Source organism: Crinia signifera, chromosome 9 (genome assembly GCF_055691185.1).
Source record: "Crinia signifera chromosome 9, ASM5569118v1, whole genome shotgun sequence".
In the NCBI taxonomy this organism is placed as follows: domain Eukaryota; kingdom Metazoa; phylum Chordata; class Amphibia; order Anura; family Myobatrachidae; genus Crinia; species Crinia signifera.
In genome coordinates this window covers 84,360,484-84,384,365 of record NC_139225.1, presented here as the reverse complement: position 1 = coordinate 84,384,365, position 23,882 = coordinate 84,360,484, and the positions used below count along the sequence as shown (strand labels likewise).

The 23,882-nt window shown below is 42.4% G+C and overlaps 1 protein-coding gene across 2 annotated transcripts; it reads left to right on the top strand.

The window, feature by feature from the left end:
- Positions 1–6,982: 6,982 nt before the first annotated feature.
- Positions 6,983–22,246, top strand: SLC25A53 (solute carrier family 25 member 53). 2 transcript variants are annotated; one of them, XM_083159322.1, is made up of 3 exons: positions 6,983–7,089; positions 16,817–16,994; positions 20,523–22,246. In XM_083159322.1, exon 3 carries the CDS (start codon positions 20,670–20,672, stop codon positions 21,513–21,515), a length of 846 nt encoding a protein of 281 aa, XP_083015448.1. In that variant the 5' UTR covers positions 6,983–7,089; positions 16,817–16,994; positions 20,523–20,669; the 3' UTR covers positions 21,516–22,246. The 2 variants fall into 2 exon arrangements, with proteins under 2 accessions (XP_083015448.1, XP_083015447.1); XM_083159321.1 differs by lacking the exon at positions 6,983–7,089 and having other exon boundaries at positions 16,641–16,994.
- The last annotated feature ends 1,636 nt before the right edge of the window (positions 22,247–23,882 follow it).

Sequence of the window (23,882 nt, the reverse complement as noted above, 5' to 3'; positions counted from 1 at the left end):
TTACTTGCTTCAAAGAAGTTGTGGAGCACATACATCAAATTCCCATGTTCTGAGTCCGACTGGCAGGACCTTAAGGTGGCTTTCTATAGGATCTCAGCATTTCCTAACATGCTGGGAGCTATAGATTGCACACACATTGGGCTTCGGGCACCGCACGTGAGGGGACAATAGGCATGGGCGGCACTCCCTGAACCAGCAGGTGGTATGTGATGCTACCCTAAAAATACTAAGTGTAGTTGCAGGCTACCCAGGGAACTGCCATGGCGCCTATATTCTGAGGCACTCAGCCCTCTGGGACCGATTCCAGGTCCAACAAATGCCAGAGGGCTGGCTACTTGGTAAGTACATTTTTTAATATAAAAATCTCTACCCTTTATTGGTCGTGTTAAAATGTGTAATGGAAAAGCCTAATAAATTATTTTACTCCTGTGGAGTGTCCCTATAGTCTGTTAAATATACCCACAACTACATTAAATCCTCATTAACATTACAATGGGCATTAATTGTGGCTAAAATATGGCTATACCTGTTGTTACAACCAGTCATTACCAACAGTAAGTGTTCCCTGGACTAATGTGCATGTTGTTTTACATCTAAAGTAGCACTGTAGTGTGTACTCCCCTCTGATATGTGTAAAATGTAGGTGGAACCAGTCCCTCTACTTTAACAGTTTGTCATGCATATTGCTGTTGCCCCACTTACTCATGTTAGCCCAATGCACATACCTTACCATATACTGCACTGACCTCATCTTTTCTGTAAAGGTGACTCAGGATATAGGTGTCTTCCGTGGCTCATGACACCTCAGATCCCCAGAAGGCCCTGCACAGCACCGCTATAACGAATCACATGTTGCCATCCGCAATGTTGTGCAATGCACCTTTGGGGTGCTGAAAAGTCGTTTCAGGTGTTTGGACAGGTCATCAGGCATACTGCTTTACCACTCAGCAAAAGTAGTGATGATCGTCCAGGCTTGCTGCATGCTACACAACATAGCCCTCTCCCAACCATCCTATGTGGAGGATTACAATGCAGCAGTCGTGCAGGAAGCAGAAACTACCACACCTATGGTAGTGAGGAGTATGCAGAGGGGGAATCTGATGCGTACAGAGATCATCAGGCGCTACTTCTCAGGTAATGACATGTGCACTTATACTAACATGTACCTTTGCAGTAAGTGTCCTCACATATAATATACCAAATACCATATATTTTCTACAATATTTAGGGGAGTAGTCAGAGCATACCCTCCAACATTTGAAGGGCAGAAATCGGTACACCCCCAGAAAGGGGCGTGGTCACATGCAAATAGGGGGGGGTGTCACGGGTAAAAGGGGGCATGGTCATCCCTTTCCGAATTTGAGCACTGGCAGATATAAACAAGGGTGGAAGGGAGCCAAATGTCATCAGCCCAATGCTAACAGACCAGAATAAGGTCCTTTATTGGCTAGTGTGTACCCGGCTGAGCGTTACCAATACACCTTAGTACTAAGCCACCATGTGAGTCTGAGACAGTCACTGTGACTTAGACTGTCTCACATGGTGGCTTAAGTTAGTGGGCTGCTGGCATATTAAATCAGCATATATTTAGTATACTTATTAAAAAAAAAAGTATATTAAATATAATAACATGATTTAATATGCCAGCAGCCCACTTAAAAAACTAAGCCACCATGTGACACTGCAGAAGGTAGAACACATGATATGGCCAGGCTGGATACTTATATTTCGTTTACTTATGTGTGACTCACAGCAAGACTCCTCTCTGGAGGATCATCTGAGATCAGGGGCGTAGCTAAGGGTTCATGGGCCCTGGTGCGAAAGGTCAGCTTGGGGCACCCCTACATTGGGGGCAGGGAGTGGACACAGGGAGACAGGCCAGGGGGTAATCAGCACGGGGGTACCTGGCGTCAGGAGCAAGGTGCAGGCTCCTGCCCATCGCGATCGGGTCCCCTTGTATATAAGTCGACTGGCGCCGGTCCTCTTCTTGCAGGAGGGCTGCTAGTGTGGGCGCTGCTACTGCAGCGTTGCAACACTCAGCCGCGCGCTCCCGCTCTGCTGGGCTCTCCTCCGTGACTCTCGCCGCTCCTCTCCAGTAGCGCACGCAGGGGGGGTTTCTGAGTACCCAGAAACCCCCCCAGGAGTCGAAGGGCCATAGGCTGAAAGCTGAGGGTCCCCTCTTTCCATGGGTACAAGAATTTTAAAAATCGTCCCTTGGGAACCGAAGATATATGACTTCAAAGCAGTGGTCCCCATCCAAGCCTGTTAATTGCTCTTCCCAGTCAGATATTTCATGTTCTGTCTGAATTAGAGTTTTTCTGAGGGTACATTCCAAAAGCTGGGACTCTCCCCCTTTAATGGACACTAGTAGTTTGTCTCTTCTGTGCCCAGAACCAGAGATATCAGCCTTCCAGCAGCTGGTTACTGCCCCAGCTCCACACACCTGGTATGTAGTTTTCTATCCTCGTGGGCAGATTGCTCTGAACTCTGATCCCCTAGTCCCCAATACCATTTGGTAGGTGGGATTCTCTAGTTTTTAATTCCATTAAAATCTAAGAAACATATTTCCGGGAACTGGAGATATCTGCAGCCAAGCAAGCTGTCCTCCCACCAGAAAATTATGAATATTAAGCCCACTCCACTATACACCCCTCCTCTGCATATTAAACATCCTCCACCACCCTGGAAGTTATGTATCAGGGCCCCTTCATTCAGCCCAATGCCCCCTTCTCCCACCTCATCTCCCACCATCTGTGCAGTAAAGGGGTAATTAGTGGAAATTACTGATCCAGGCCCTACATGCTGAGCGGGTGATATTATAACCTCTACCACCCACTCAGCATCAATACTTACCCCACCCCTACCGCTGGAAGATCGGTAGGGGACCCAATACATTGCTATGCCCAGGGGTCTACACTGCTGTTGACGCCCCTGTATTTATATATATATATATATATATATATATATATATGTGTATGTATATGTATTATATATATGTGTGTATGTATATGTAATATATATATATATATATATACTTCTGCAGTAGAGCTGGCACTCTTCCAATAACGATAACTTGGCCCCGGTGCCTACAGACCACAGCAGCGCTGCGACCAAATATACAATACCAACCCAAGTGGCACTCGGGTATATCCAATAATGACAACACACAGCGGTGTTTAACGACGTTTCATTTCTCTAAACGGAAATTTCATCAGGTTACAAACAATGTGCATACAGGTGCTTACCTTATACCCCTCCGGTGGTCGCACAGGCAGCGTCATTCGGGGGCGTCATCCAGCCCCTCCGGTAACGTGCGTCGCCAGTCTGACGTCACCGCGTTCCCTGCACGCAGCGGGGCTAGTCACAAACCTGCGCTAGGCTCTGGGTCCTTTACTGATGACGTCATCACGCTTTTCACGCACCCTGGAGTTGATTGGATCCTGCACCCGATGTGCTGTTTACCCTGTCGCCATGGAGACAAAAATACATACAATAAACAATACAAAACAAACAATGATGCAGTGCTGAAAATTACTGAAATGCATAAAGAACAAACACTCAAGGAATATATAATAAGCAACATGCACAGAGATAAATAGAATTGACAGCGCAACATCACATCCCATTTCAATGGAATGCGATGATGCTACTGAGTTTCTGGAGCTGTACTAATGCAACAAACTATCAATATAAATCTTGTTTGGAGAGATATTGTCTTTAACAGAAAAGACATATACTCTGTAATTCCCTTGTCGAAAGCAAAACCAATAGATATTTAAATAAATCAGAAAAAACAAGATATTGGAACCATATCGTTTAAACCCTTTGGATGTAGCACGTTAAGGCGATGGATCCAACGTGCCTCACATCTCAAAAGGGCCGCACCTCTATCGCCACCTCGAATTGATCGTTCGACATGGTCGATCATGCGGTACCTACATAGGGAAGACCACAAGGAAGTTTAAAGAGCGTATGGCAGGGCATCGCTCTGCCATTAAGGCTGCTCTCCTTTCGGGCAGTAGTGAGCAACCTGTTGCCCGCCACTTTGCCCAGGCGAGACACAACCTAACCAGCCTTAGGTACCGCATGATCGACCATGTCGAACGATCAATTCGAGGTGGCGATAGAGGTGCGGCCCTTTTGAGATGTGAGGCACGTTGGATCCATCGCCTTAACGTGCTACATCCAAAGGGTTTAAACGATATGGTTCCAATATCTTGTTTTTTCTGATTTATTTAAATATCTATTGGTTTTGCTTTCGACAAGGGAATTACAGAGTATATGTCTTTTCTGTTAAAGACAATATCTCTCCAAACAAGATTTATATTGATAGTTTGTTGCATTAGTACAGCTCCAGAAACTCAGTAGCATCATCGCATTCCATTGAAATGGGATGTGATGTTGCGCTGTCAATTCTATTTATCTCTGTGCATGTTGCTTATTATATATTCCTTGAGTGTTTGTTCTTTATGCATTTCAGTAATTTTCAGCACTGCATCATTGTTTGTTTTGTATTGTTTATTGTATGTATTTTTGTCTCCATGGCGACAGGGTAAACAGCACATCGGGTGCAGGATCCAATCAACTCCAGGGTGCGTGAAAAGCGTGATGACGTCATCAGTAAAGGACCCAGAGCCTAGCGCAGGTTTGTGACTAGCCCCGCTGCGTGCAGGGAACGCGGTGACGTCAGACTGGCGACGCACGTTACCGGAGGGGCTGGATGACGCCCCCGAATGACGCTGCCTGTGCGACCACCGGAGGGGTATAAGGTAAGCACCTGTATGCACATTGTTTGTAACCTGATGAAATTTCCGTTTAGAGAAATGAAACGTCGTTAAACACCGCTGTGTGTTGTCATTATTGGATATACCCGAGTGCCACTTGTGTTGGTATTGTATATATATATATATATATATGTGTGTATATATATATATATATATATATATATATATTACACACACACATTTGGTTTATACATAATACTTTAACTGACCCGGCATATACTGGGTCACCTAGGTTTCCATCTCCGTGCTTTGCTCCTCCCCTCTGGAAACCCCCTTCTGAAAATCCTGCGTTTGCCCCTGCTCTCTCACCTTGCGGCGTCTTCTGAGTGCTGCTGCGGCGCTGGCTGTGTCCCGGCTGGTCTTCCGTCCCCTTGCCTGGCTGAACTGCGTCTGGCCGCCCTCTGCTCTCCTCTGTCCGGCGCCACGCTCCTGGTCAGGTGCCTCTTCTCCTCCGGCACCTCTGACCTCTAGCTCCGCCTCCCCGCCTTCTCCCCATTGGGTCCCCCGCTTCTGTTATCAGAAACGGGGGTTCTTTTTCGCGCGCTCCGCTGCCTCTATTATTAACCCCTTAGGTGCTGCTTCGGGGTTTCCTCTGGTGCTGCGGTTGCCTAGCAACCCAGCATACACTGTCCCTGCTCCTGGGGCATCACCGATGGGGGTGCCACATTTGCAGATAGAAGTGCTGATGATCAGTGAGAGAGGAGCAGAGGCGGCCGGACAGTGGCGGGGGCTTGGGCCCCCTGGCTCAGGGGCCCGGTCGCAGGTGCGACCGCTGCGACCCCTGTAGCTACGCCACTGTCTGAGATGATCACTCTCAGGCGTTGCGGCAGCTAGCTTGAAGGCAGCGGCTCCGGACCCGGTCAGATCCCCCCTGCACGCCCCGGCTGGCCACCGCAGTCTGCCCGGCTCTGCCTCACATGATCACTCTTATGTGCCCTCAGTGTCTGCGCATGCGGGGGAGACTATAACTAGTCTCATCCGTCCCCTGAGTGCACTGACTGTGCGCAGGGTGCGGCACATGACGTCATGCAATGCCCGCCGGCGCCGCAAAGCACTCATGGGACACTGACACTGAGAAAAAAACGGTACATTCGGTACAAAATTATTTTGCCGGTACAGACTGTTAAAAAACGGTACTGTACCGGCAAAATCGGTACAGTTGGAGGGTATGGTCAGAGGCCTACAGGCGAAGCTGGTGAAGCTGACCTATCCCTTGCTGAGTTCATGCTGGTAAGTACATTATTCACATCTTGTATACCAGTGGTGTAAAAATCATGGGTCTCCAGGTGTTGTGGAAATACACGTCCCAGCATGCCCTGACACACTTTAAGCAATACATTCTATTAAATTAGTGCCAGAGCATGGTGGAATGTGTACTACCACAACAACTGGAGGGCCATGAGTTTGACACCGCTATTGTTGACCTATTCCATTTACAAGTAAACCGCAAAAGAGCAATGTACACCCATACCTATACATTAACATATACCATTAAACCATGTAAGTATTATTAAAAAACACTCGCATACAATAAAACACAGAGACCTTGGTATGTGTCAGTACATTTTTACTCATGTATGTAAAAAATAGGCTCCTTTTAGTGGGTCACACATTTAGCACGTCTTTCAAACAAAAAATTACAAGTGCTTAGTAACATCGATAGAAATGTGTTAAAAATTGGGTATTTTTTGGGATGCGTCAGGGGCGGGGGGTGGTGAAGTAGGTAAGCCACTCACTGGTGTACTGAAGACACTACTTACAGTAGATGTAGCTGCCCCTAATAAATTATGCTCCATATGATTTATTTGACCATGCATAGCAATTAAGGCATTGGTCTGTGCAGTACTGGCTTGATTTTGCCCAAGAAGAGTTTCACTAAGGGTGGCAATATGACTATTGTGTTCCCGTAGGGCATTACTACCAGGGTAGTAGCCATCCAGACTTGTGTGCCCACAGCAACACGTACACTGTGGTCAATTTTTTTACTTGCTGAAACAAGTTTCGGATGTACCCTTGTATGTTTCCAATTTGTTGCTTTGCATGCCCATAAACTCTATCTGCTTACTTTTAAAATTAAGCTAATTCGGCTGCGGTAGTTGGTGTGTGGGGTGATGGTGTGGGTGGGGGTAGGTTGGGTGTCATCACAGATGTTGCCTTAGCAGTCTGTGATGTTGTCATGATTTCTTCTTCAGGTGAAAAGGACTCCACTGGCTGAAGAATGATTTCCATTTCATCCGGCATCATTTCTGAAGATTCTGTGGGTTGCAGCCCTAGTTGTGATGTTCCTGTGGATACAGATAACTTGGTAAGTAATGAAGCATACTAGTGCAGTATACAGTATGTGCAGTTAGATGTTACTAAGGTGTTTTGAGGGTTATGTCACATAACAATGGGTATTATGTACTTACACGTGTACTCCGTGACTTAGGCCCTTATTCAGATCTGATCGCAGTACAAATTTGTTCTCAAAATGGGCAAAACCATGTGCACTGCAGGTGGGGCAGATGTAACAGGTATAGAGAGAGAGTTAGATTTGGGTGAGTTATTTTGTTTCTGGGCAGGGTAAATACTGGCTGCATTATTTTTACACTGCGATTCCTCCTGGATGCAGAAAGTAAGTCCCAAAGTAGTCCACAGTCTACAGCAACAGATCCGGATAAAAAACACTCCAAACGCGTTTTCGACTGCTTAATGCAGTCTTTCTCAAGGAGAAAGACTGCATTAGCAGTCGAAAACGCGAAAACGCGAAGGTGGCTGTCACCCCGGGCTTCAGCCTCACCTACCTTCATGTTTGTATTGAGAATTTAGATTCCTATCTAATTCTCCACTATCGACGGTAATAAGCCATTTGGTTTACTTATCTCCAGTTGTATGTTATGTATTTTATTAAATGATTTTACGCCATATATTCCCTATCATCTTTGTTTTTGGGTAAAACTTGGCACCTCACGAGGGGAAAGTACTTGGAAGCTCAACTACATCTAGTGGGGAACCCCCATACCGATACAGGCTCTCTCTACTCGGAGAAGAGGATCCCTTATTGTTCCTGAGGAACGTATGGTATTTATTCCTACACACTTGCATTCCTTTGTCTGGAGAAGAGGACCGTATTCCATGACATAGGAAGGTATAACTCTCTATCTTGTCAGCGCCAGTGGAAGTCAGATCAAACCCTTCTCTTGCAGTTATAAAACATTGCAATGTATTTTGTAGATTTGCAGATTTTATCAGAGTATGCTGTCGTCCTGCAGCCTATATTTAAAATATGCCACTGAATCACACCTTTCAAGCATAAAAATCACACATTGGGGGAAATTTACTAAGCAATATGAATACGGCCAAATCCATACATCCTGCATCGGCCGTATTCTCGGGAAAATACGACTTTCAGAAATCCTCAGACAGATCCGTGCAGGCTTCAGTGTGTAAAAAAAAATTAAAAATTATTTTAAAAAAATGGCTCCTGGCCATAACCAGCCCTGAGCTCAAAGAGCTTATTCTGGTTTTAAAAACCCAGGAAACAAACGACATATGGGTTCCCCGTAATTTTTAAAACCAGCACCAGGCTCAAGGGTCGGTCCTGGCTCCCAAAATATGGGAGACAAAATGAATAGGGTCCCCCCGTATTTTGAGAACCAGCACCAGGCCCAACCAGCCAGCAGGGTGATATCACAGCTGTGGGACACTTATTATATAAGGTCCCGCGGCCGAACCAATAACCCCCTGACTAGTCAGCCTGGGCAGGGACACTGGGGAGTGGGGACCCCCTCCAGAATAAACCCTGCCTGGGCTGAAGCCCGGGGCTGTCCCCGGTGCCCCGGGTTGATGGGCCCCAGGCTGATTACAGTGTAAAAAATAGATTAAACTATTGTACATTGTTGTGGAACTACAAGTCCCAGCAAGCCTGCACAGCATGTATGCACCTGGAGAACCACAAGTCCCAGCATGTGGGGCAAAAGAGGGCCTGCTGGTACTTGTAGTTCTACCACAATTTCAATAAATAAAACACACTGACACATAAAAAAAAAGGTTATTTCACACTACAATCATTCATACAATATACTTACCAAATGATCCCCTGAAGGTTGGTGCCCTTGTCCTGCAGAATCCAAGTTTGGGGTACCTGTGGAAGGAAATGATACTTACCAGCTCCTCTGGTGTGGATCGTCCTCTTCATTCCAAAGCAGCCATCCCCTGACTGAAAAAAAAAATCGCCACTACCCGAAGTCAGAACGCACCGGGAGAAGCACAGAATGTTATTGTTCAGCGGAACGCACTCACACATTAGACTCTCCCCAACCTTGCAAAGCTTCAAACTGGCACTGAAAATGCACCTATTCATCAAAGCATACCCTTCCACTCAGCGGCGTAACTATAGCACCGCAGCCCCCGCCACCGCGGGGGGTGGGGGGCGCTGTGCATGTGGGGGCGCCGGGGGCTGCGGTGCTATAGTTACACCCCCCCCCCCCAATCCCCCGCAGACTTACCTATCTCGCTGGTCCCGGCGGCTCCGTTCTTCTGCTGAGGACCACCACAAAATGGCCGCCCCCATATAGCACACAGTTCTCTGAAACTGTCTTCTGTATGGGGGCGGCCATTTTGTGGTGGTATTTAGCAGAAGAATGGAGCTGCCGGGACCAGCGCGATAGGTAAGGCTGCGGGGAATTGGGGGGGTTTGCATGGGCGGCAGGGCAGCGGGTGCTTGGCGGGGTGGTGGCGGGGGGGGGTGCCCCCCCTAAAAGCAGGGGGGCGCCCAAAACTTAGCTACGCCACTGCTTCCACTGCATAACCTAGTCCGGAGTCTGGTCCTCCGACTCCCTGCCTCATGCCTTTACCATCTCTGCCTGCTTACATCCTGCTATCAAGCCAACTCCCACTTGGTTGCACCTCATGTAATCTGTCTGTCTCCCCTTCCTACTAGATTGTAAGCTCCTCAGAGCAGGGACCTCTTCCCTCCTGTTGTCAAAGCCCTCTTCTCTTCACATTTCACTCACAGCTTTCCCATACTCACTCAGTCACCTTCGTCCACATACTCACTCTTCGTCCACAAACTCACTCTTCGTCCACATACTCATCTCCATCTCTGGCCACCAGCCTCTAGTAGTATGTTGATCAAGTCCTCAGTACTTACATTTAATGTGTATTGAACTGAGGTGCTCTTTTTCCCTGTACTCTATTTTTGTTATTTATTTATTGTAATGCTAAGTTTTGACTCCCTGTTTCTTTGTACGGTGCTGCAAAACACTTGTGGCGCCTTATAAATAAAATAATAATAATTTTGCACTCCTCCCCCCAAAGTGCACGACCGATTAAACTGCTCCCATCAGGCAGACACTTCAGGTCCATTCCCACTATGACAACCAGATCCTCAAAAAGCTTCTTCCCACTAGCAGTTCACCTAATGAACAATGTCCATCATGGCTAATATGTAGGGCAAATACACCGATATACTATGTACACTAAGATCAAGTATTTGTCATGTATGTAATATATGCTATGTACTCCCCCCCATGCGCTTTCCTCCTTGTGTTGTTCCTTGGCGATGCATGGTTACTGAAAAAAAATTCCTAGTATACGTGAATATACCTGGCCAATTAAGCTGATTCTGATATTTAAAAGGAAGTGTGTTTATGACTTCCAGAATTTATCTAAACCTCCTTCCACAATACCTGGACCTAGGCCATGACTTAAACACTCATAAATAGTAAAAAAATTATAACAATGTGCACTGTGTTTTATAACTGGCCCTGATGATGGCCATCATCTCACACTTGCCTACCCTCCGGAATGGCCGGTCTCCCAAAAATCGGGTCCCCCTCCCGGCTCCCGGGGAAGGTGGGCAAGGCCCCCGCTTTCCCCCCGGAGTTATGGAAAGAAGTGCAGTAAATCGCGGGTCTGGGGTAGGGACTAAAATGCTGCGAATCGCATCATTTTGCGTCATTTTAGCCCCGTCCCCTACTTGCGGACCCACGAATCGTGGCATTTGCGTGGATTGGGGGCAGGGCTTTGATACGGCAGCCTTGTCCCCGCCCCCCGACCTGCACATTTTGTTGTCCTCTCCAGGCTTCTCCCGGAGAGGGACATTGAAAAGTCGGCAAGTATGATATATCTTATACGCTATTCTTCAAGTTCCAGATTCTTCTCATTTTATATTATATTGCATGGAATTCCAGTTCTGGGAAGGATACCAGGCTATATTTATTTTTGTTTACTAAAGGCCTGGCAGCAGTGTTTATTTAACATCTCCTTTATAATCTTTATGTCTCTGTATTGCCCTGTACACACTCTACGATTCTGACTAGCTTTCAATTTGATTTTGACTATATACTGTAGTCAAAATCTAATTGAAATTGAACGGGTTTCAGCCGCATTTGATGCCGATTCGATCCCAATGCGCTGCATCAAATTTGAATAGAAAAATAGAATGTGCAGGCAAGACTACAGTATATAGCACAGATCTGTACAAAATAGTAAAAATCTAAAGCGCTTTGTTTGGCGTGTGTTTCAATCCCTATTCGATCCCGATCGAATCAGGATCAAATAGAAAGGCAATTGCACTGTGTGTACACCCCTTATGAAAAAGAGTACATTTATTTATATATGTGATCCTATTGGACTTTTGTTTATGTCATTATCTTTTACTCAAATCAAAATCAGATAAATGGTTTAGGTGTAGGTACTTGTGTATTATCTCGACGCCCGCGAAATCGGCCGAAAATCGGCCGATTTACATGCTATTCCATCATTGCACATCCCCACTATCCACCAGCCATGCGTGGTGAGCGGACGCGGTACGCGTCCTCCCGACCTGTTCATACCCCCGCTATCCACGTCGGCGTGGAGTTCATTTGGTACTTGTGTATTGATAATGTTCATCGTACTGCATGTCATCGCAATGCATGCAATATAGTGGCATGCGATGCATGCAATGCGATTTTTAATTGTACAAGCACCCTGATGGGTGCTTACAATGTTAAATGCACTTTACACAATAAATGACAGAAACTGGCGCTACTGAAAAAAAAAAAAAAAAAAATTTTCTCCATCTAATCATGCTAATGAGTATGAGGTTTTTACAGATATACAAAAGTTTATTAGGAAACTTACTTTAAAATTTTTTTTTGCAGAAAAAGAAGCAATTGATAACCCGCCGAATATGGTGGATGAACAAGTTAAAGTATTTAAAAAGAAATCTACATTTTTTCCCAGGTTTAAAAAAGGCTGTTATATAGATGTTTTCGAAAGTCTAGTTAAAGAGGATTTAGAGAAAGTGTCACTTCAGAAGGTTCACGATCCCAACCTTACTAGATCACAGAAAAAGGCCATAGAGTCACTAAAAAATAACAACCAAATAGTGATAAAGCCGGCGGAATAGTCATTCTCAATAGAGATGACTATCATACGGAAAATATGAGACAATTAACAGATCAAAGTACCTACAAAAAGTTAAATTTTGATCCTTCCGCTAAAATACAGAAAAAGTTGGATATTTTCATTCACCTGTACTTGGCCCAGGATGTTATCACAGAAAAAGAGGCAGAATATCTAAAGGTGGATAATCCATCTATACCTGTGATTTATATTCTGCCCAAGATACATAAATCCACCATAAACCCACCGGGTCGGCCTATAGTTGCCAGTATAGGGTCCATTATGTCAAATCTGTCATGTTACTTAGACAATAAAATACAGCCTATGGTAAAAATCACTAAATCGTATGCAAAAGATACTATTTCTGTAATTAACAAAATAAATGCCATAAAATGGGAGTCCGATTTTCGTCTAGTGACAGCTGACGTAAAATCTCTATATACGATCATCCAACATAAAGATGGAATAGAGGCTGTTCAATATTTTTTGGAAAAAAATGAAACGAATCAGAAATCGATAAATTTTATTACTGAAGGCATTGATTTGGTACTCACCAATAATTTATTTTGGTACGAGGGAGAATTCTTCCTCCAAGTAGCGGGTTCAGCTATGGGGGCCAAACTGGCACCAGGGTATGCCAACCTGTTCATGGCGAAGTGGGAGGATGAGCAGGTATGGGCAGGACATCCCTGGCTCGCCAGTTTGGTCCTATGGACCCGCTATATAGATGATATTCTCTTTGTGTGGAGGGGGGATGATGAATCATTGACAGATTTCTGTGAACATCTTAATAAAAATGTATACAACATTGAACTTTCATACACACTGAGTGATATTGAGATCAACTTCCTAGATCTCACAATTTATGTGGAGAATGGCCAGATAAAAACAAAAATTTTTATAAAAGCGACTGACTGTAATTCTTACACAGGATGTGACAGCAATCATCACAAAAATTGGACCCTTGGGATCCCTAAAGGACAATTCCAACGTCTGAGGCGTAACGGCACAGACGTGGAAGTCTTTAACAAACAAGCGGGGACCATGAGAAATAATTTCTTGGAGAAGGGTTACTGCCCCGATCTGGTAGATAAAGCCTTTAAAGACAACCAGGCTCGACAAAGAAGTGAACTACTAACTGAAAACCATCATAAAAAAGAAAATGAGTTTAAAGAGGTTGCTTTTATTACCGGCTATACATCACAACATACGGTGATAGAAAAGATCATTAAAAAGCACTGGAATGTACTAACCAAAGATCCGGTGTTGGTGCCCCACTTGGGTCCTAACCCAAGATTTATATATAGAAGGGCTAATAACTTACGTAATATGCTAGTGAAAAGTGCAATACCAGTGGACAAGAGGCCTTCCCGTATTGCATCGAAAGGCTTTTACAGATGCGGCCAATGCAGTCTTTGTAAAGTATGTAAGACAGAGAGTAAACTTACCCATTATAAATCAAATGTTACCAACAAAGTATATGCCATAAATGACTTCATCACCTGTGGGACAAAAAATGCTATATACCTCCTGGAATGCTCATGTGGTACCCAATATGTGGGCAGGACAGGTAGAATGTTGAAGGAAAGGTGGGGAGAACATGTGCGTAACATTAAAAAGGGCAATGAGCTGCACAATGTATCTCTCCACTTTAAAGAAAAACATTCTAGCGATACTAAATTCATAAAAAACTTTTGTGGAATTAAGGTATGCAATAAAAATTGGAGGAATAAAAACACTGAACAGGATTTAGCGAAACTCGAGATGAAAACTATATACGAGCTGAGAACTTTGGTTCCCAGAGGTCTCAATGTAGATTTCGAGTACAAGTGGTTCATTTAAATAATTGTGATATTCTGTATTTTTAGGTTTACGTCATGCTTTTAATACACCACTAATATCCCTGTTTTTATGTTTGTTTGTCATCTCTTATTACCCGGCTCTATAACCTGAATACTGTTCATTGTTTGAGGATTATTTTTATGATGAATTTATTTGTATGATGAATTTTATGATATGCTGTGCATTAAATTGTATTTTAGCCCGCTAATTGTTTTTAGCCCGCTAATTGTTTTTAGCCCGCTAATTAAATATTTTAAATATTTTATATTTTTATATAAAGTTGCTATTTATTATGTGTTTAGTATCTTTGTATAATATCAATGTAATTTATTAGACAAGTTACAGCCTGCTATTGCTGTAGGATTTGATTGAGAGCCGGGTAAACACTTTTTCAGGGCATTGCGGACGATTGGTTAAAATAAGATCACGTGACCAGCCCTCCAGGTTTAAAATCTGGTGAGAGGAAGCGGACAGCACGTCTTGATAAAGGAGCGATCCGAAACGCGTTGACGGGAGTGCTGTGCAGTCTGGTGTATCACTCACCAGCGTCTTACACGGAGATCGGGACCACAATATAAGGACTTTCCACTTCAGCGTCTGCAGCGCCTGGGGACGGAGAACTGTCAGCCCGATTTTCCTGTATTTTATCCTTCTATGTTTGTGAATAAATCTTGTGCACCTACCGGGGTCTCTGGAGAATCCTTTAAAGAAACTGTTACGGGTACGCGAGACTGAATACTAATGTAAGTCTACCTATGTCCATTCTATCACTGTGGTATATGAGAGAGGAAGTTTAAAGATACCTTTGTGTGCACTCGAGAAAGAATTAGAAAGTAAGGGGGAAATTTACTAAAGGAAATTTGTAAAAAATAGGTGTATTTGTATCCAGAAAAACACTTATTTTTTACATTAACTATCCCGAAAATACGGCACTTCGTAGTCGTATTGATGTGCTATCAATACGACTACGAATTGCCGTATTTTTGGGATAGTAAATGTCAAAAATAAGTGTATTTCTGGATACAAATACACCTATTTTTTACAAATTTCCTTTAGTAAATTTCCCCCTAAGTGTCTGTTTTGGAAAGCTGAAGAAGCATCCATATCATTGGGAATTAAAGAAACTGCTTTGTGAACTCGAGACAGGATTAAGCAGTAAGTGTGGTTCCACTGACCCACTAAAGAGTCTCACCTTTCTCAGATACATCCAGTTCAAAAGCAAGTTCTTCAATTAGCGCTGGTTATCCTCACACCCCTCTGCCAATGTTAAATGCACCCCCATTGTCAACGCCACCCCCACTATCAACGCCAACGCGAGCGGCGGCGGTACATGTCCACTGGCCTTTTCATACCCCCTCTATCCACGTCGGCGTGGAGTTGATTTTAGATAGTGTGGCGAGACCAAATCATGGCGAAGTTGGTCGCTGATGAAAAAGAAATTGCCGGGGGAGCCCAGCAGTGGAAATCAGCTGGTCGCAGGAGCATGTTCCTGCGACCAGCGATCACTACGGGGGAGAAAATGGGAGCGCGCACCCGGCAATATATTACCGGTGCACACTCCCATCGCGGGCAATATGGTCGCTCAGTGACCATATTGCCCGCGATATTAGACAAAATCGCCCCCGTGTCTACGCACCTTTAGATGGACAAAACCATGTGCACTGCAGGTGGGGCAGATGTGACTTGTGCAGAGACAATTAGATTTGGGTGGGGTTTTACTTCAAAGTGAGATCTATATTGCAGTGTAAAAATAAAGCAGCCAGTATTTACCCTGCACAGAAACAAAATAACTCACCCAAATCTAATTCTCTCTGCACATTTTACATCTGCCCCCCTGCAGTGCACATGGTTTTGTCCATCTAAGAAGGATTTTGTCAGAAAGAGTGAACCAGAGTGTGCAGGCCTGGCCAATATGTGCACAGTGTAGGGGACCTTGGATGGTCTGACACTGCTCTAGGCTGCCAATCCATTCTAATAAAAGTCAGTCAGGGCGGATGCCGTCATGAAGCTCCTGAACCTTTGCCTGCCCCTGGCCTGTGACTTTGCGCCAAGAGAGAAACTTCTGCAGAAGAGGAGGCAGGCGGTAGGGTTGTGACATCACATGGTGTGAAGGAAACGCCGGGTCACAGTGAGTATGCGGCGCAGGGAGATAGCCTTCCACTGTGCCGCCCTCACACGCTATGCTGACATTTGATCCATCGGCACTGGAGATGAGGGTCTGTGTAGTTGATGCCAGAAGAGCCTAGGATGCTCAAGTCTGCTGTGGCAGCCAGGAAAAAAAAAATCCTGTGTACAGCACTAGACATCTGCCGATGGTGTGGGCCTATTTTTGAGATTTATTTGCAACTAATTGTATGCCGATTTTCAAATAAATAAGTTAAAAATTACTTTTTTTGTTATATTGTTATATGTAGCATATTTTAACACTTTTCATGCATATTTTAAGTATTTTTCATGCATATTTGCATGCATATTTCAAGCTTTTTATGTTGCATATAATCCTATCTCTAGTTATCACCTTTATTTCTTAATATGTTTCAGCCAGTTGGGAAAAAAATAGCCAGTAAATATTCATGCATGTGTCTGGTACAGTATATCAGAGTCATGTGACACAGTGCTAGCCTCATAACATGCAGCACTAGAGGCAGACAAAATCGTTAGTCTATTCTCTAGAGAAAAATGCTTTTACCCACAATCCTAGGCTGCTTGTGGAGATCCATCTGCTGTGCAATTCTGTACGAAGAATTGACCTGCCTGTTAGGACTGCTGTGCATGGAATACATGACTTAAAATGTTATTATGTCTGCTACAATTTGCAGAATGAATCTGTCTGCATCTTGACAGTGGTACATTTCAGAAGGGAAGGATGCTACAAAGGAAATGATGTTGAAAATATCCTCCAATCAAGCTGCAACAAAGGGTGTAGCTTTCTTAGAATAAAGGCTATTTGTATTCAGACGTTTGATGGGCTGAGACAGGATGTTCTCTGCTGTAAAGGTGAATATACATCATTAACGGATTACTTAACAGTAGAAATGTGTGATGTTTTAATGTTTGTGTTTCTACTTGCTCATAACAGTGATTATTATGGTCCATTAAACCTATCCCTACAAATTAAATGTATATATTTTCTAACATAGCTGGGTGAATTAGCTGTCAGCAACATTCATTCCTGTTTCTTTCACTTTCTGTCTTTTAAAGCTAGCAATGATGTTTGTAGTCTATTGTTCTATTCATTGTAAATGTTTTATACTTCTTCAAAATATGAGTTTCGCTTTGATCTTTTAAAAGGTATATACAGTGCTATTTTATGTAAAAGTAGGTTCAACAAAGCCATGTCTGCGGGTGAAGCTATTACAAAATTATAGATTTATACATAGATTGTATTTAGTAAAGAAGGCAGTCAAAAGGACTTTAACCCTTCCAGGTCCAACGTCTAGTCAGGCTCAACAGCCCTAGCGCTAGTAACAGGTCCAATGGTGAGCCACTTTAAAATAAGAACATTAACATTGTTCAACATTCAATGTAGACCATTTTTTTATTTAAAAAAAAAGACCATTAATTGAAACATTTAAACCAGACCGCAAAGGGTTAAAATACATTTTGGCCCAGGACAGGGTCAGGAACCCTGATTATGCTATAGTATAGAAGAGGTTCAGGGATAGTGTTCCTGGTGAAAAATAGCACTGTGTGTGTTTGTCTGTGTATGTATATATATATATATATATGTTTACAATGCGGACTGGCACTCACTCCTGCCGTCATGCAACTGCTCCAGTGCCCTCAAAAAGCATAGATAGATGATTCAAATAATAAGCAGCACTCAGAGACTTCTTGTCTTGGCGCCCAAATGCTCAAACCTTTTGGTACATCAACGTCTTCCCATACATCTTATAGACATAAAAGATGAATTCATACAATGTGTAATAAAAAAGTTATTAAAACAAAATGGCAATAAAAATATATATATGATATATTTTACAATGATCCCTTATAATTTTTTTGGTGAAACAAGTACCAGAGTAAACAAGTACTTGTTTTACCGAAAAAAATTACAAGGAATCATTGTAAAATATATCATACTGTATATATATATATATATATTATTTATTGCCATTTTGTTTTAATAAATGTTTCATTACATATGAATTAATCTTTTATGTCTATAGGATGTATGGAAAGACATTGATGTACCAAAACGTTTGAGCATTTGGGCGCCATATAACACTATTGTGGGTGTATTGAATTTGGGGTCCCACTAGTAGGGGACCAAGTGTTATTGGCGACTGACTTTTTACAGTAGCACAATTTTAGAGATTTTGTATTGTATATATGTGTGTGTGTATATGTATATATATATATATATATATATATATATATATATATATCCCCAATATTCCAAATCGCGCTAATAGCCTATTTCACAAACTTATTTTTAGGTATTAGGCAGCCTCACCACTGAGTTCCCTGAGGGGTAGGGAACAAACAGAACACAATATTTTTACCCAATAGTGGTATGGCGCCAATAATTAGAATATAAATGTCCAAATAACAGATACACATCCAATGAAGCACATAGGAGATATCTTCCAACACTTATTTATTTGTCTTCATAGGATTATCAGAGTAAAATAGCATGTAGATAGTTTCGAACGCGTTTCGTCTCATAGAGACTTCATCAGGGAATACAATAATCTTTCTGTATATGATTAAAGCAATTGAGTGAAGTTGTCAACTTCTTATTGGTAATTTCTCCAAAACCTCTTTTTGTTTGAGGTATGATATGTCCTATTTATTTAATACATCCGTTTTCTATTGTGCAATTAATAAAAATTGGCAATGTGATGCCTAAAATATTGGAAGGTAAAATGTTCCAGTTGGCCTCCTCTCTTACAGAATTAATAATTATACCTATAAGGTGGACAGAAGGTCATTCATCTGGTAAATGATAAAAACTCCAATAGTGCTTCTGGTCTCTCCAGAGAAGGCCAGCAGAATCCTGGAAACTGTTCACTTTCCGCGACCAGTGAACATTGAATACAGTGAATATCATTTTGAGGGAAAAGATTCACTGAAAAACAGCCCAGTTCACCAAAAAAAGCGTTGAATCCAGAGCATTGTACTGGCCATACTGTTTGAGATCATTTTAATATTTTATTTAAATTAATAATGATAATGCTACAAATAAAAGTAATATTTTATTATTATTTCAGACAGCAAAAAAATTTCTTCTTTCCCCAGTTTTTTTTAATTTCTACTTTAATGTCTGATATTTGAAGGGGTTATGCTATCTGACTTCTAATATTTAGCTTGAGAGGCCGTCACTCTTTTTGAAATTGTGGATATTACTTTTCCGTCACCGAGTCCAGTTGCACGTCATTATAGAGTGCCGGCTGAGTTGGAGACTTTTATAGATATATATTTCAAGCAGTACATGAAAAAATAAGGAAGTTAAAATATACATGATCATGTTCAAATGTATTTCCAAAGATGAAGTCTAGAAATACAACATTTGTGCCCAGATCTGAGGGGGTGGCAGCCTAATTCCCTGGTGACCGATTTGGTGAGTCGGCTGTGTAGGCCTTATTCTCTGGTGGCCAATTTGGTGAGTCAGCTGTGTAGATCGAGAGAAGTGGGGGAGAGAAACAGGCGCCTAATAGTGTATTATTAATGATATAGAGTTACATTACTATCTGCTAATGCTAAAAATTACACGACAGAGGTCATGGGTTTTATTCCCAGTGTTTGTATATTCTCCCTGTACTTGCGTGGGTTTCCGCTGGGTACTCCGGTTTCCTTCCACAATCCAAAAATATACTGGTAGGTCAAATGGCTCCCAACAAAATTAACCCTAGAATGTGTGTGTTTGTGTGTGTACATGTAGATGGGAATATAGATTGTAAGCTCCACTGGGGCAGGGACTGATTTGAATTTTCAAATATTCTCTGTAAAGTACTGTGGAATATGTGTGCACTATATAACAAACTGTTATAAATTAAATATTATATAGTAATAAGGATGTTCGTACAAAATCAATACTTTAAGTGGTGTCTGTGCTTGATGTTATTTCCAATTGTAAAGTGCAATGGAATATGCTGCGCTATATAAGAAACTGTAAATAATAAATGTTATTCCTTCCAGGACTTGGAAGCAGAATATTGTAGTGCTATTTACTGATTTCTGACAACTAGTGTAAAAAAAGAAGAAATGTACTATCACATGTATTATATGTGACTTAAAAAGGTACATTTATTAAAAAAAAACATAAGTGGGGATGAAATACATATATAACATCCAAGGAACAGTCACAAAAAGTAGCTGGATTTGATCGCAGGATGACCTCATGCATGAGTGCGATTTTCCGCATGCATGCACAGTGTATCGATAATTGATGGCAGTACAAATTCATGATCAGGTCTGAATTACCCCCATAAATCCTAAAATGCACTGTATAATGAAATTATTTAACACAAACTTTTGAGTGAAATTTACATTTGTACTTATGATTTTTTTTATATTTTGCAGTGAACTGAAAATAAAAATATTTATTGGAGGTCAACAGTGGACCATGCTGATTGTCTATCTTAAAGATTGCAATTTCTTTGTATCAAAGGTTTTAAGGAATCCTCAAGCACTGGTTTCAGAAATATTTCTACATTCAGAGGTGAAGAGATGGAGAATAAAGATACCTCTAGATGGGGTTATTGGAGTAGTCGTGGTTACTTAGTGGGGGCAACCTCCACCTTTCTGTCCACAGTGTTCACCTTTCCCATTTACAAGACAATTTTTCGGCAGCAGCTTCATACATTGACCATTCAGGATGCCACACTTCAGTTAAGCAGGGAAGGTATTAAACAGCTCTACCGTGGCCTACTACCTCCTCTATTGGCCAAAACTGTGCAAGGAACGTTGCTTTTTGGCACCCAGTCAAGCTTCCAAATTTTTTTCTCTAGGGGAAGAACAACAGGAGTGGAATCTTGTGTTATTTCTGGATTTTTATCTGGGGCAATAGAAGCCACCCTTCTTGTACCATTTGAAAGGATACAGAACATTCTACAGGATGGTCGAAACAATGCTCGCTTTCCAAGTGCCAGCTCCATTTTGGAAGAGTTCAAGACCTACAGCAAAAGTCAATTTTTAACACTTGGAGTCTACAGAGGCTTCACTATAATACTAGTGAGAAATATGTTGGGAAGTGCTATTTTTCTTTCCTGTAAAGAACCAATAAGAGAGAAACTGAACATTCAAGGTCTTCCAGTCTGGGCACCCTCTCTAGGCTCTGGAGCTATCAATGGTGCCTTTACCTCATTAGTGCTTTACCCACTAAGTGTTATGGTAGTAAATATGCAGGCAGAGGTGGGACCTGGGCTGCCTCGTGTAAAGGAAGTGGCAGTGAACATTTGGAAAAAAAGTGGGGGAAGAATCACAATGTTGTACCGGGGAGCATCTCTCATTGTCCTACGGTCTTGTATTACTTGGGGTGTGACAAATTCTATTCATGATACCCTGAGCAGATGATGCTTGGGGACAGCAAGGAATATATGTAGCATTAATACAATTCCAATAATACATTATAGAATTGATTGCCCAAGCATATGTGTTCTGTCTGTTATTTTTGTGTGTGTATTTATTATATATAATCAAATATCAGTAATATATGAAGCTTTCATGAAAAGTAAAATCTTCTTAGTATTATAGGACATATGACATAGGGGGCCAGGTGCACGCACCAAGCTTCAAAAAGTGATAAAGTGGAGAATGATTATCAACCAACCAATCAGCTCCTAACTGCCAGCTCTACAGGCTGGGTTTGAATTACTGGTTAACTGGTTGTTTATCACTATCCACTTTATCACCTTTTGATGCTTGGCGCATCTGGCCCAGGATAAACTAATCTCTCAGGAATATGATTGTGTGCTTCCATAACAAAAAATACATAAACATTTTGCAAGTAACAGTGTATTTGCCATGCTCATATGCTCAATTCTGTGCATACATTGGAACATATACATGGTCATATTCCATCCATTGATGGTTTATCTGAGCAGCCACTATGTGCAACATTTGCAGAGTTGCATACTGAGGGTAAATTATGCATGAGTATAAAAACACATTCCAAATATTAGCCTATTTGTAATACGTTATATTTATAATTCCATACTACATTAATTTAGTGTGCATAGTCGCACATTTTCCTAACAATGGGGCAGATGTATTAAGCTTTAACAAGAGATAAATCCAAGTGTGATAAGGAGAGATAAACGTCCAGCCAATCACCTGCTAACTGCCATGTTACAGGCTGTGTTTGAAAAAAGTCAGTAAGGAGCTGATTGGCTGGACGTTTCTCTCTCCTTATCATCCTTGCATTTATCTCTTGTTAAGGCTTAATACATCTGCCCCACTGTCACATCAGGACTGGTGGTAATACTGCCATTATTTAGACACCTGGGGTGGTATTCAATCCAGGATTCCAATTGTCAATACGTCTATACATACAACAAACAAGCCTTAGCTAAAAGAGTGCTGTAAGGTGGCATCTGCAGTGGGAGCACTGTTGCGGATGCAAAGAGCTGGTGTTGTGGTAGGATAGGGCGGGTAAGTGTAGAGTAATGTGTGTAACCATACCTCCCAACATTTCTACTTGCTATCGCGGGACAGAATGCGTGTCAATTTTGTTTGGGCGTGGCCTACCAGAGAGGGGCATGGTCTATACTCGCGGTGCTGCCGTGAGGCCAAGCCCCCATTTTCCGCCACGGTGGGGGCATGCCCAGCAGCTCTGTAAGCTGCTGTCCAGCCCCTCTGCCTGAAAGAATAGATGCTATGCGCATGTGCACAGTGTCTATTCACAGACTACAGGGGGGGACTCCCAACTGCCCCCGCCACCCCCACTGCGGGACACTGCCGGCTGCGTGAGGGACGCGGGAACGTCCCCAAATACCGGGACATTCCCGCGATAAGCGGGACAGTTGGGAGGTATGGTGTAACTGTGCAGAGCTTAGTGCCTATGACATCCCCACAGACAGTGGTGTCTTATCTCTCCTGGGTTGCCTGGTATAGTGCTTGCACTTGCATTTTCACACTGCAAGCCCCAGGAGTCTGGCTAACAGCCATTACTAGACTTTTTGGTGCCCTGTGCCATAAAGAAAATTTGCACCCTCCTTATTTTTCCAATAGGGACATAAGGTGCTTGCTCTCATGGGGAAGGGATATGACAAAACTGATCCCAGAGAAAGTGCCTGCTATGATGCACCTTCCCAACACATAAACATGTGTGTGTGTGTGTGTGTATATATATATATATATATATATACAGTGCTATTTTTCAGGAGGAACCAGCAGGTACTCAGTTCCTGAACCTCTAATTAAATATGACATCATCAGGAACTGAAGATGTACTTTCCATAAGATAAGTTTTATTTTAAAGTCACCTGTGGGTGCCTTTTGTTTCTAAATACAAAATATACATCTATCTCTCCCTCCCTCTCTCTATATTATATATATATATATATATATATATATTTTTTTTTTTTTTTTAATTGATCCACCCCCAGACCTGGACTTCCTGGACCTATTTTTCCAGAAAAATAGTACTGTATGTTTGGGCGGAATGAAAAAGTTTAAATTGAGATACAATCGGCTAGAGTGGAAAAGTTGTGAATTTACCTGAATAAGAAACGCTCTGAGTCAATATCTTCTGTTCCGGCAAGACATCTACAGTTTCGCTTTTTAGATGAAAATAACGAAACGTATGAAGAAGCTCTGATCTAGTTACAATTATGTCAGGATGTCTTAAAGTGGTTCATAAACATACTTTAGCATAGTAAAAAAAAAAATATTTGTTTCTCTTTTTATCATGCCTCATTTATTATTCATTTTTGTTTATTA

Bases quoted from the DNA above. Each gene is read 5' to 3' on its own strand.
- SLC25A53 (XM_083159322.1), top strand. From the start codon at position 20,670: ATGGAGAATAAAGATACCTCTAGATGGGGTTATTGGAGTAGTCGTGGT.